We start from the raw sequence: 13560 nt of genomic DNA, 5'->3' as shown, positions 1-13560 counted from the left end.
CATAGGAACAAACAACCATTCGCACTCACAGTCATGCCTACGGGCAATTTAGAGTCTCCAATTCATGCATGTTTTTGAGATGTGGGAGGAAACCGGAGTGCCCGGAGAAAACCCACGCAGGCACGGGGAGAACATGCAAACTCCACACAGGCGGGGCCGGGGATTGAACCCAGGTCCTCAGAACTGTGTGGCTGACGCTCTAACCAGTCGGCCACCGTGCCGCCTTATAGGAACCGTGTTAAACCAAAAATGCCATTGAAAACTTCAAAGAAAGGTGGACAAATTTTAATGGTTAACAACATAACTACTGATGATTGGTTCCTTGTTGTCACAGGAGTTTCAGGACAAAATAACAATTGGTTACTATTGATGGAACAAGCAGCAAATGTAGCGAGAAAAGATTGTGTTGTTTGCATGGGTCCCAGGCCTTTGTTGCGCATAGTTCCGGCACAATTATCACAAGATTGTATTATTCCATTACAACAAGCTGGCAATTTTTTGACTTGAGTTCGTTGTCACATTTCTGTGGGGCCAATTATGTATTACTCGTGCACTCGCTGTAGTTGTCCCGCCATGCTGCACTATTTGCATATACTGGCCACTCATGCCAGATTAGCATCTGCTCCATTTGCACACTGATTGAGGAGCATCTGCAACATTTGCACAACCATTGTCCCAGATTATCGCACTACTCGTCACTTTAAACCGCATACACTCCTTGAAGTCTCAGTGCCCTTTGCACAACGGTCATTGCACCGGACTATTGCGATATTAGTCATTCAAACTGCTGCTAGAGGACTGCATCTTTTTGCACAATTGTTTTTTGTCAATGTCTTTATGTCTCCAAAGTGTTCTGTAAATTGACTGTCTGTTGTACTAGAGCGGCTCCAAGTACCGGAGACAAATTCCTTGTGTGTTTTGGACATACTTGACAAAAAAGAGATTTATCCTGGCAGAGGCAAAATTATCCAACATAAAACATACATCGACGCCATAGGTGTTCCTCGTGGGGTTCCTAATCAATACAAATTAGCTGACCAAGTTGCAGGAGGATTTGAATACTTCATATGCTGTTGGTGTACGATTAATAAAAATGTTGATGGGATAAACTATATCCACTTCAATGTACAGCGATTAGGAAATTGGACTCAGAGTGGGTTGGAAGCTGTGCACGAGCAGCTCAAGGACGTTCCAAGGCCGCATAGCTGTCGACATGCTCCTCGAAAGAGAGGGAGGTGTTTGCGGTATGTTTGGAGAACAAACAATACTGCTTCAGATGGCAGCTTGACCAGAGCCATCGATGGTCTACGGACCCTCAATCAACACTCCTTGTGGAACAGCTGAATGGACGTTTTTGGTAAATATAAAACCCTAATTTCACCAATATTGATATCAATTGCTGTTTTTGCAGCCATTCTGACATTGTGTGGATGTTGTTGTATCCCATGCATTCGGGCATTAATCAGTAAATTCATCACCACAGCCATAACCCACATGGAACCGTATGGAGGAGATGTATCCTTTATTAGAGGTTGATAATAATGACGATGATGATGATGATGATGTTGTTTTACCTGATTTGTTTCCTGATCCAGGTGATTACGATGTTTAAACTACAACATTCATGTATGACAAGTTTACTCTGAGTGTAAATGTATTTGTTTCATAAAAATGATTCTACAGTTAAAAATCGAAATGAAGTGACTGTAAGATGATATGAGAATTTGTGCAAATACATGATAAACAGGAGGGAAATGTTAAATATATTCTAGAAGTTATCATTTATTTGCTTAGCTTGCATTAGTATTATGGACGATTTTAGATGTCTCGCCTTCAAAAAGATGACTCAGCATCATCCGATGGAAGGGCGCCTGGACCAAGGACGTGATCGGATGTGGTCGGGGACGTGACAGGTGTTGGTCCAATGTTTTGTGTTGTGTCTTATTGTTTAGAACATTATGTCTGGGAAAAACCCTCCTATTTTCAAATAAATGCAGGAGCGACGGGAGAGATTGTTTAGAACGTGTTGAGAGGCTGTGATCTGAACAATCTCCCATACGCCCTCCTCATGAGAAAAAGAAACCAGTGTCTTCATTCCTTTTGTGTCTATTTTTTATAATGTTGGGTAAGATAAATCCAACAGTTTTATTTGCTGTTGTGTTTAATTATTTGCTGTTGTGATTATTTATTTGCTGTTGTGTTTAATTTCCCGTTGTGTTTAGTTATTTGCTGTTATGTTTTGCACTTCAGGGCCACCATAAAATACTGTATTTATGAACGATAAAAACAACGTTGACCACTTAACATTTTATTGTTTATGATCGTTTTTTACCATGCTAACCATGCACATCTCGACAGTGACAAAGTTCATTTGTTTTGAATAAGATGGTGTTTTTGTATTTTATCTCAAATTAAATTTGTGTGCAAATCAAATATTTTTCTTTAAATTCAATCCTGAAAATAAATCAACCCAATTCCGAACAACTATGTTTATCAATCCAAAACATGCAGCAAATCCTCAAATTAAAATGTCTGATCTATAAAAGACAATTCAAAAAGCCCTTGCAGGGGACAGTGGGAAGTTGATGGACACTAATGCATGTGCAAGAAAGCTACTGTTAAGCTCTGTTGTTTGGACAAGATTCTCTGCAAATGTGGTTCAGGTATTACAGGTCACGCACATAATGGTCACTGACCTCACAGTATGGGAAAAAAAACTGTGCCCTGCGATTGGCTGGCAACCAATTCAGGGTGTACCCCGCCTCCTGCCCGATGACAGCTGGGATAGGCTCCAGCACGCCCGCGACCCTAGTGAGGAGAAGCGGCTCAGAAAATGGATGGATGGATGGATAGTTGCAAATCCAGGTTTCCTTCCAGTTTGCAACAAACAAACACTTCAGCATCGTCTTCATCAATCTCAGTTAGAAAAATATATCACTATGGACTGTATGTCCATAGTGCTGGACATTTCTTCAAAATTCAAAAGCCTGAAAGGTTTTTGACACACTTCACTATGAGGGATCGGTATTATAATCAACTAATTTATAATTAAGAATATGGTCGAAATTGAACTTGTTGTGGAATTAATTGTTGAATAATTGTGCTTAATAAAAATAAAAGCAAAATGTAGTGAACTACTACTACAAGCAGCAGAGGTAGTTGTTTCGGTTTGCGTAACATAACGATAGCTACAGTAGTAACAATATTTTGCGTAATATCCATGAAAACCTCTGCTATAACAGCAATGTTATGTTCAATATTACACTGGCTTATAATGGGAGTTTCAAAAATAACCAATTCATTGAATGTTAATTCTCTCCATAATGAAATCGAAGGAACTTTAGTCAAATGCCCATCCCCATTCCATATTTTGTCTATACTGCTTATCCCTGCTGGGTTCAGGCAAAAGGCAGAGTACACCCTGGATTGGTTGCCAGTCAATCACAGCCCCTCCCCGACTCTCCCTCACTATCGCCTACATCTGCTATACGTGATTAGAATGTTGTAATACTGCAAGGTGTAGTTTTACTAGTAGCTGTCAGTTTATATGGCTCTCTTCCCATTAATGTATTGATATATATGTTTATTTATAATGTGAGGTCTAGTTTGTGTAAGGGAGAAAAACTTGATTCACTAATGGATATTAAGTTGATTTGAGGAAGGAGAGGATATCCCGATAAGCTTGGAGTCTGAAATGGGGCTGACGACCCCCTGGATCAGGTTTTTGTTGCAGTCGCCGACGTTATCTTCAGCGGTCCTATTGGAGCACGTGACGCTGCCTGTCAGGTCCATCAGGTCCTGAAGGGCCCGGGTGTTGCTTATGCCGGATTGCTGTATTTCATTAACTGGCGAGAATTCTGGGATGGAAATCAATTCCTCCTTTGAAGCTGGGCTGGAATATAACAGCAAAAGGATTAGGTTTGATTCTCAGGGCATTGAATCGATGCAACTGTAGTGTTCTGGTTGTCTTGGAAGACGTTTCGACTCATCTGAGCAGCCTTCATTAGATAATGCACGTAGTGTAGATGGGACAGCTCAAGCTTGAGTGTTGGTGCAGAAAGTTAGGGGCACGCCCCAACCATGAATGGAATCACTTCATTGGAATGCATAAAAAAATATATATATAATGTAAAGGCCTCTGCCTGTCATCGGCAGTTGTTTGGATGGAATCACCCTAGTTAATATTCCATTCAGTTTTTAAAAACGTTGTGAAGGCACCCGACATTGGAGGCTTAATTATTTAATCTCTTCAGAAGGGATGAAAGGACAGCATTGCATGTGGGGGATAGTAGTGTCTCAAGCATTCTCCTCTGTTTGGAGAATGTTTCTCAAACAACTGTTGTTGGCAAGGAGAGGCCTGTCCAATGTATTTTAACAACTGTCATTTTCAATCTCAAAACAGTACCATTCTTGGTTGCGGCATGCCTCAATTTAAGAGGATAAGTACTTGGGTAGCCACACCAACTCTCAGGCTACAGCTGTAATATCTGGCCTATGTGCATGAACTAAAAAAGCCTGCTCGGATCCAGTCCAGTTAAGATTGATTCAATGCCATGGTAATACGACCTGAATGAATGAGGATATTGAAAAGCACAATTAGGTTCAATTTTAAGGTTTGATTTTATTTAGAAGGCCTCTGTGGCTTACCTGACGTCCATGGACTGCACCTCATCACAGGACCGCTTCACCTCCAGTGGCTCCAGATGAATGGCGCGTGGTGGTCGCGGTCTCAAAGGCAGGGGTGTCACACGTTCTTCATTTCCGCCTGACAAGGATGCCGCTTTCTGTTTACTTACCTCAGCGGTCACATGATCTCTCATTGGGAAACTTTCTGCCCTCCTGACCACTCCATTTATCTCATTGGTTGGTTCTTCTTTGAATGGGTCCATGTCTTTAAAATTGATTCTGGGCTTATTTGCATTCACCTGCATTTCCCTGTCATGTAGTTGGGGATCATCCACACCATCCTTGGTTATCTTGTCCGTGTCTATCATTTTTCTGGTGTCCAGCCTATTGTCCGGAACACTGTGAGCTGGTATCACTTGTTGAGTATTGTTTTCAACATGCTTCTGACAGTCCATCTGTGCTGCTTTTTTCTTCCTGCCCCTGTCACCCTGGCTTGAGACCTGCTCTCTACACCATTTAAAATCTTCCTGAGCTTTAGTTTCACCGTTCTTTACCTCCCCTGTGGAGAATAACAAACATCACAATGGGCTTCATTTCATTTGAACAGATTTGCGGATGGAAAATTTCCATCTGTTTTTCACCCTCTCAGTTTTCATTTTTTTTAGTATGGGGAAAACAGCACTCAGTGATGCACTCGGGGATCTGACATGAGTCGCTCCTCCCCGACAATGTAAAAACTTGAGCGCCTTCGTTCACATAAGTGGTTATCCAGTGTAATTGTGAGTTAGTACTATTTAAGCACCTTTGAGTACTCTTTAAAAGCGCTCTACAAAATAATTGTATCATTATTATTAGGGCCATTTATACCACTGCTGCGTCCAGTTAGCTAGCTAGCTATGCCTGCACCCCGAACATGCATCTAGATGCAACAATTTACGGAACAGCTTGGTGTCATTATTTAAATACCTACTGCAAGGTGGCAAGCCTGCTGCCCGTCCGCCAGCTAAGAGGGCCCGAGAAGCCTGATAGTTAGCGCCTCTTGTCTCGGCATGGGAAGCTCCGCAACGATATGACGGATACATTCCAGCCACCGAAGGCTTTAAACTTATATATTTCGCTGCTCAAACATGTAGGGATGTCTAGGCGTGATAAAGTTGCTTGGCGAAGTAGCATGCATTTTTGTAAGGGGCGTGGTCACATTAAGCAGACACACCCAATACATTTGGGAGCAGTGTCAATGGCTTGATTTTTCACAACTTTTAAGTTTCCATTCAAATAAGACTACCTAAACTTTGGCAGGGTTGTTAATAATTCTTCTCTATAGTCTAACAAATTTTGAAGAAATCTTTCACTTAAAATGGATTTGTAATCTGTCTCCGTAGAGCTGTGGCAAAGCTATAAAGATAATTTCAAAGACATTCATTTATAGCCAGCTCCTACGGTGCTGTTCCATTAAATGACATATTCCAGGATATACAGTACCCCATTACTTCTCACCTCGCCATAGGATTTAAATGTGTGTGAGCTAATATTTGAACAGTGACACAACTGATTATGTAGACAACAAAGTTTAGCCACAAATCTTAGCCGAAGCATACGTTTCAGATTAAATAAACAGGAAAATTAAAAATAATGCACAGAATGGCACTTCCACCTTCGCCAAACAAACCTGATTTGGATCAGCACCAAATTTCCTACCTTTGTAGATACTCACCTAATCCATGTTTGCATTTTGTCAATAAGATTCATGCATCATTCACTTTTGAATAATTAAAAATGAAAAAAGAATAATAATAAATTAAAAAATTGCAATGTTTTTTGAATATTTTTTTTCTTGGCCCATGCACCACCCCACCAGTTTTCTAAAAAAAATCACTGATAATCCTTCTAAGTGGAAAACAAAACTTCCTTTATGTTTTTTTTTTTTTTTAAAGAGCCAGCTCATAGCAATAGATATCTGCCATGCATGCAGCTACAAGGCGTACGAAAGAGGTGACGTGACGTATGCAGGAGAAGCAGACAAACGTAACTAAACGGTAACTAAATCAAATACAGTACAGTAGGCTACTAACCTGGTGGTGACCTGGTCTCCACCTGTTCGTCCTTCAGATTCAGTGCATAAAATGACGAAATCAAGGTTTGTGACAAATAGGACGCAAAACCAAAGTATCATCATAGAATTTAATAAATACACAATCAACAGAAAGTAAAATAAATTAAAGTTGGGGGGGGGAAGAAAAATAACATTGTGACATCAGCACGTGTTTGAAGGCAGCGGGGCGACTGTATGAGAGGAAGTCTCTTACAGTACCTTCACGTCAGTTTCCCCTTTCCTCGTTCTCTTCATGATCTCGTCAATTCTCTGCAAAAAGGCATCAACGTGTTAATGAGCTTTCTCAAATTAAGCGTGGTAAAAAAAAAAGTGTTTCTTTGTTTGGAATAACCTTCTTTCTCAGCTGCCTTTCCTCATCTAGATGTTGTGTCTGCTGTTCTCGGTCTTGACGCTGACGCTGCATTTCCTCATTTGTTTGAACATTAGCCTTTTCTCGCTTTAAAGATATGGAGCAAAAGGCTTTAGGACAGAGCAAACTATGCACAATGAGCATGCTGATAAATTTGTATTAAAATATTGTATTTATCAGGCATGTTTTTTAGATGATTATCCCATTCATGAGAAATCTCCCACACAGCACAGCCGACAGTATTTAGAGAGCAACAATGCATAATAATAATAGCTTAGATGTACTGTATATAGAATTATTTTCAAAACTGGTTAATATTACAACTTTTGGTCTTAATGAATAATAAGAAGACACAACCTCATCATGTTACACCTCATCGAAGGGGCTCTTCCGAACAAAAAAAAGGTATGAAAACGAGGGGACTTATTGTGGAAAATTTAAATTGCTTGTATATAAATCTTTGGTTATTTGGAGTGCCTGCCCACCCATCAAGTGTGAAAGTAAAGTTAGAAAATGTGTCTGTAAACAAGCCGTTGAGATTTTGACGTGACACTCGAGTTCAGGCGATGCGTCTGCAAACTCATTTACAAAGACAGATGCAAACAAGTCTGCATTACAAGACTCTTTACGTTACTAAAACAAAATAACTAAAAATCAAACGCTGGAGTGAATAAGGTCCATTTGAACAGCAGCCATCCATCAAGTATAATAATCTCTTACCTCTCTGCCCATTAGCTCCTTCTCCTGCGCATCCTGTTGTCGTTTGTGTTCTTTTTGCATTGCTGTGTTCGAATCTGTGCCTTTTTTCCCAGACTCCTTGCCCTCCTGCTGACATTGCTCCTGTGCATGCTGTCTGGTCAGCTGATCTTCCTTAAGCCTGACAGCAGGGCACATCATGAACTTTATTCACCTTTAAAAGTCAATCCATGCTACCTTTAATCAAACAAATTTGTTCACCTTTTTTCTTCCTCTCGTTTTTTGTCCTCTAGTTCTTTCTGCGCCCGAGCCTGACGTCTACGCTCCGCTAGCAGCCTGCTAGCATCCTCTGCATTGGTTATCCCGGCTGCTACCTTCCCTGTGGATGTGCATGGCGATGATTCTGTTGGACACATAAAGGGTAAGTAACCAAATCATATGTTTGTTAATGTTATGAGACACCTGCCTCTATTCTTCTCTCCATTTTGAGTGATATGCTCTGTTTTCCTCCTAAAAGAGTCCTCTTTATTCTCAGAGACATCACCTTTGATGACTTCAGATGATTTGGCTTGATATACGTCAGCTGTATTGTGGATATGGCGGTTATTGTTTCCCACTGCGTCACCCTTGGTGTGTGCTTTCTTATCATTGGATAGCCGAGGTCTAGTGGGGGAGTGGTGGTACTCGTGGATGTTGTTGGGCGACTGCATGCGCGTCTTAGAAGCCAGCCTGCACTCATACACATTCGACAAAATCATGGAAAAATAAAAGCAGTTTTGCACAAACTAACACTTGGCTTTTTATATCCCTTGGCATTTCATCCCCAGACAAATAAGCTCACTTGGAGGTAGTCGATGATGTCAGCTGTTTGGTGATATTAGCAGGAGATTCAGATCTTCTGTTTGTATTTGTCAATGCACCACCTGGAGAGGCAGTTCTTCTCTCGTTTTGGAGATGCTTTTTCTGTAAGCAGCAGAGAGCGAGCCTCTAACTTGTTTGTTCTCACAGAGGTCAAATGTAGCGGTCGTCAACAACAGCATGTGTCCTGCCTAACCTTGGGGGTGTTGGGAGTGGACTGAGAGCCTTCCAGGAGTCCACTTCTGAGGGGGTCAGCGGGGCTCCGTGAGCTGCACAAAGGTGACCTCCGAGGGCTGCAGGGCGCTGCATGACGACAAACAGGATGCTTATAAAATCGCTGCATGACGACAAACAGGATGCTTATAAAATCAAATGACAGCAGATGGGTATCAGTTCAGGAGCAGCAGGGGGCAACTTGTCTGCAAAGTGTGTGAAGCTTACAGAATCATTTTTTACAGCCCCTTGCAGAAGCAAAGTCACCAGACATTGTGATATTGTGGTACAAATTTATACAGCATCCATGTTAAATTTGACAGATTTTGCACAATTACGCTGACTGAGCAAGTAGGATGACAGATCCATCCTGCTGTCAAACATAGTTGGAGTGACGTGTGTACAGTACGCAGCATAATTGAAACACATGAATGTAAAACCAACATTGTACAATATATCACTGACACGTCATAACATGGAAACTCACACTGCACCATCATCCTTAGCACACACAGTACAACAAAACTACAAACTGTTTTCTTGCTGTCCCACATGACCTCTCGTTCCATCTGTCACCATCTGTGAAGTGTAATCTCTAAAAAGTGCAGCCATGGCAGTGGGTGACTATTTCTATTTTTGTATGTGCATTTATGTTCTAGGTCATGTGCAATTAATCTCCAAAATGCAAAAATAATCATCTACTCATTAAGAGTCATTTAGGTAGCTGATTCTAGGAAATCTTAACACACTAGAAACGGTAGTAATACAACAATTTTCATGTAGTCTGATTTCCTGTTTGTGATTTATGAAGTTATTTATTCTGGTATGATAAATCCAAGGGGGAATTGTTTATTCAAATCCAGCATTCCAAGTCTTAGCCGCTCTTAAGAGCAAATCTGGCTATATTTGTTTTCAATTTCCTGTTTTGTTCTACCAAGTTTGAAAAAAAATTCAAACCAAAATGATTTTGACCTTTTTTCTCCTGCATTATGGTCTAATCAGTCTCGCACCACACTACAAAGTACTGGGGGGGGAAAAAATTAAATAAATCGTTACAACATTAGGTACAATCTAATCTTACCCCATACAAGAACTGCATAAAAATGGTCTTTTCATTTTTATCTTTACAAAGGCAGATTTTCCTACAGCTGTACTGAATCTCAGTCTGGGCCTAATGACTAAAAGTACTTTGGAAATTCCATTCACATAGGTTTGATTCAGAACTAAAAACACACACAACATGCAGACATAACAGTGGTTTGGCTTTGTTCATGGTGCATTCAAATCCCACCCAAAGGCAAATGAATTTGGATCTAAAATAATAACTGTCTCACGGGGATATACATTTGGAAGTACAGGGGGCTGGGGAGAGCCAAACATTACCAGATTCGCTGACAGCAGGAAGAGGGGAGGCAAGGCCATGGGAAAGGGTGGAGGCAGCAGAGACAGAGAACGATGCATTCTCAGTGTCACCTAAAGTCAGCAGGTGGAGCAGAGCAGAGCATTATGAACATTTCTTTTGAGGCTTATTCAGCCTTAGAGACCCAGATGTGAGTTTACATACCTGCAAGGACATTTTGGTCAACATCCCAAAACATTTTATAGATAACATACATTATAATTTGAAGCTGTAAAAGGTTGTGCGTGCACAAACAGCGGTGCACTTTGTTTTGCATTAAACCTTTTTTGTATTTTGGTGCTATAAAGATGCCAGTACAGATATGTCACACCATCTTGTCTTTGAGGGAATCGAGGAGCACTCATTTCTATTCATGCATCCTTCCTTTGAGAAGCCAGGCTGTCAACAATGATCAGACCAAGAGAAAGGCTCTGACTAAAAATCTAGAACACCTAAAATTACCAGGCAGGTTAGGTACTTCAAATCCCATCTAATTAGATCCAATATACTGTAAGAGCTGTATGAAAAATTCAGCCTTTACAAAGATAATAATAATCTGTATTTTTTAACATGATTCTTTTAATATGCTGCTTTATTTACACCACTACAAGCTACATCCTTTCAAAACAGAAACCCAACTGTGCATTACGAGATGTCATGTTTGGATAAGATGTTATTCCATATACAAGATTACACTAAAGCACATGTTTCACTTGATTGCCCCTGGCGAGGCCACGCTGATGCTCACCTTTCTCGGATGTGCCTCTAGGGAGGCTTCCTTGACTCTCTCTGGAAGTGGCAGTTTGTAAAAAGTGGGTTTTTATACTCATGCGGAAAGTATTTTGCAAAACCAGTTCAAATGTTTTTGTTTTTTAATACAACGTAGAACAATTATTAGTTTTAATGTATGAAATTGTTTTGCATCAAGTTGAATTCAAATGCAGTCCTTTAAATATTCCCAAATGTTAGTAGCCAAAGGGTTAGGAAGCTCATCCAGTGAAAAAAAATCTATACCTGGTCGATTAAAAGAGTTGATATCCTGGCAGAAGGGTTTTGCAGAGTCCTTTGGAAGGGGAGGTGCTCAAAGTTAAAAGGGGGCACATGAACCTTTTTTTTTTTTAATCGTGGAAACAATATAACTACAACATCTGCACAAAATGCTAATTTGTGTCCACCCAATACAAATTTGTAGCTCCTTACTGGACAGTTGGGTAAGGAAATCGAGAGCTCCTTCTCTGGAAATGGTAAGCGAGGCCAGGGCTAAAGACAATGGACAGAAATACTGTGGTAAGATTTTTTCTTTTAGACTGGGAATAAGCTACAAAGACATTTGGAAAAAAAAAAACTGTGCATTACAGGCTATTGACGAGATCAGACTACTAAATGACACTTTCCTTTAAGAACAGTTTCCAGCAAAAGTGTGTGTCATTTGCTTACCCAGATGTCAAAGTTGTTCATGAGAATTTAACACACAAATTACATTTTTGTGTTCACACTATATCAAATTTGTGGTCACAAATTAGCATTTTGCGTGCATGTTAAATCTATATTATGGCCATAAAAAAAAAAAAAGGCCCTATGTCATGTATGTGGCTCCTTAGATTTTAGTGGATCTATTCATGGGAGCTTTTTTTCTTTTCTTTTCAATGAAACACACAGTTGAGAAAATACTAACGTGAAGAGGTGGTTCACCTCACTTTCTACATAAACTGCATAGCATTGCTTCTCTGCGCTCAATTACATTTAAGCATCTGCGGTAATACAATAAAAATACAAAAAACAAACAAACAAAAAAAAACATCTCAAGATTACATAATGCTCTTGATCTCAACTGATTTTACTTAACCATTCTCCTTTTGCAGCAAAGTATTAAATTTCACTCAATTGGCATGAAAATGATTTATCCATCCATCCATCCATTTTCTGAGCCGCTTCTCCTCACTAGGGTCACGGGCGTGCTGGAGCCTATCCCAGCTATCATCGGGCAGGAGGCGGGGTACACCCTGAACTGGTTGCCAGCCAATCGCAGGGCACATAGAAACAAACAACCATTCGCATTCACATTCACAGCTACGGGCAATTTAGAGTTGTCGATCAACCTACCGTGCATGCTTTTGGGATGTGGGAGGAAACCGCAGTGCCCGGAGAAAACCCATGCAGGCATGGGGAGAACATGCAAACTCCACACAGGCGGGGCCGGGGATTGAACCCTGCTCCTCAGAACTGTGAGGCAGACGCTCTAACCAGTCGTCCACCGTGCCGCCAAAAATGATTTATTTACTACAAATTTGTTCAACTGTCTACACCAGCGGTGTCAAACTCATTTTTGTCAAGGGCCACATTGTTGTTATGGTTTCCCTCGGAGGGCCATTACGTCTGTCAACCCATATAAATATATGATGACCTCATATTATTCCAGATACACTACAAATTGATGGATAACTTGTTTTGAAATCAGAAGCCAGTAAAACATTGCTTGTTCTACTATTAATCCATGTATTTTAAAAGGGGGATTGGTAACAAAAAATGCTTTCAATGTTATTAAAAGTGAAGACAATTTGCAGTTTTGGTATTTTAGCAAGATACATAAAGTCCACACACCTGATTTGCTCTTGCGGGCCACATTAAATGATCCGGGCCTTGAGTTTGACACCTGTGGTCTACAGTATGACGTATAGTGATGGGCAGAACAATTAATTGATTGTTCTTCCATTAGATGGCAGAAGAGACAACATAAACTTGTGACATTTTAGTTTGGTGGTAAACCATGATTTTCTTTTCTCATGTAAAATATGTGCCTTGGGAAACACTGCTGTAGTCTATCCTGAAGTTGTTTTACTATGGTTTGTGAATTGTGTTTTAAGTTTGAGCTCACAGTATTGGATTATTAATGATGCCCAAAGTAGACTACAACACAACTATCATAATTTCCTTACCTTTATTATTATTAGTATTATTATTATTTTACTTAATATTACTGTGCAGACCTAGGGTCTGCAGCTCACCTCCTCTCAAGTCTGTACCTACAGCAGAGGATAATAAAGTAGCTGATCCACTTTCTGCCACTCTTTCTGGAAGAGACATTTTATTAAATGTAAAATTTAGACTAATGCATGGCAAGATGCTTTATTATGTGCTAGGGTAATTATACCATAGATTTTTGAGCATCAATAATAACTAAAAACATGTTTTAAAATGAGTAGGTTAATAGTTACAGTACAAATAGCAATTAAAAATGTATTTAGCCTTCACTAACTGTAGGCTTTCAAGTCTCGACATACTTTGAGAAGTCGGCTACTTATTATT

At 40.2% G+C, this 13560-nt stretch overlaps 1 protein-coding gene across 9 annotated transcripts in view; it reads right to left on the bottom strand.

Annotated features, from left to right (window-relative positions):
* Positions 1 to 2170: 2170 nt before the first annotated feature.
* map7d2a (MAP7 domain containing 2a) overlaps positions 2171 to 13560 on the bottom strand; it is a 23777-nt gene continuing 12387 nt past the window's right edge. For 4 of the 9 annotated variants that reach the window (XM_061751172.1, XM_061751177.1, XM_061751176.1 and 1 more), the window contains 11 exons: positions 10239 to 10328; positions 8839 to 8945; positions 8626 to 8747; positions 8251 to 8513; positions 8046 to 8187; positions 7809 to 7965; positions 7071 to 7175; positions 6938 to 6988; positions 6699 to 6729; positions 4648 to 5185; positions 2177 to 3892 (listed from right to left, as the gene is read on the bottom strand). In XM_061751172.1, coding sequence (XP_061607156.1) covers positions 3634 to 3892; positions 4648 to 5185; positions 6699 to 6729; positions 6938 to 6988; positions 7071 to 7175; positions 7809 to 7965; positions 8046 to 8187; positions 8251 to 8513; positions 8626 to 8747; positions 8839 to 8945; positions 10239 to 10328 — 1865 coding nt within the window. In that variant the 3' untranslated portion in view covers positions 2177 to 3633. Of the gene's footprint in view, positions 3893 to 3935; positions 4567 to 4647; positions 5186 to 6698; positions 6730 to 6937; positions 6989 to 7070; positions 7176 to 7808; positions 7966 to 8045; positions 8188 to 8250; positions 8514 to 8625; positions 8748 to 8838; positions 8946 to 10238; positions 10329 to 13560 lie in introns of those variants that run through there. The other 5 variants (XM_061751171.1, XM_061751174.1, XM_061751173.1 and 2 more) reach the window with 4 other exon arrangements.

This window comes from Phyllopteryx taeniolatus, chromosome 17 (genome assembly GCF_024500385.1).
Source record: "Phyllopteryx taeniolatus isolate TA_2022b chromosome 17, UOR_Ptae_1.2, whole genome shotgun sequence".
Taxonomy (NCBI): domain Eukaryota; kingdom Metazoa; phylum Chordata; class Actinopteri; order Syngnathiformes; family Syngnathidae; genus Phyllopteryx; species Phyllopteryx taeniolatus.
The sequence above is the reverse complement of the archived record's forward strand: the minus strand, read 5'-3'. Positions and strand labels throughout refer to the sequence as shown.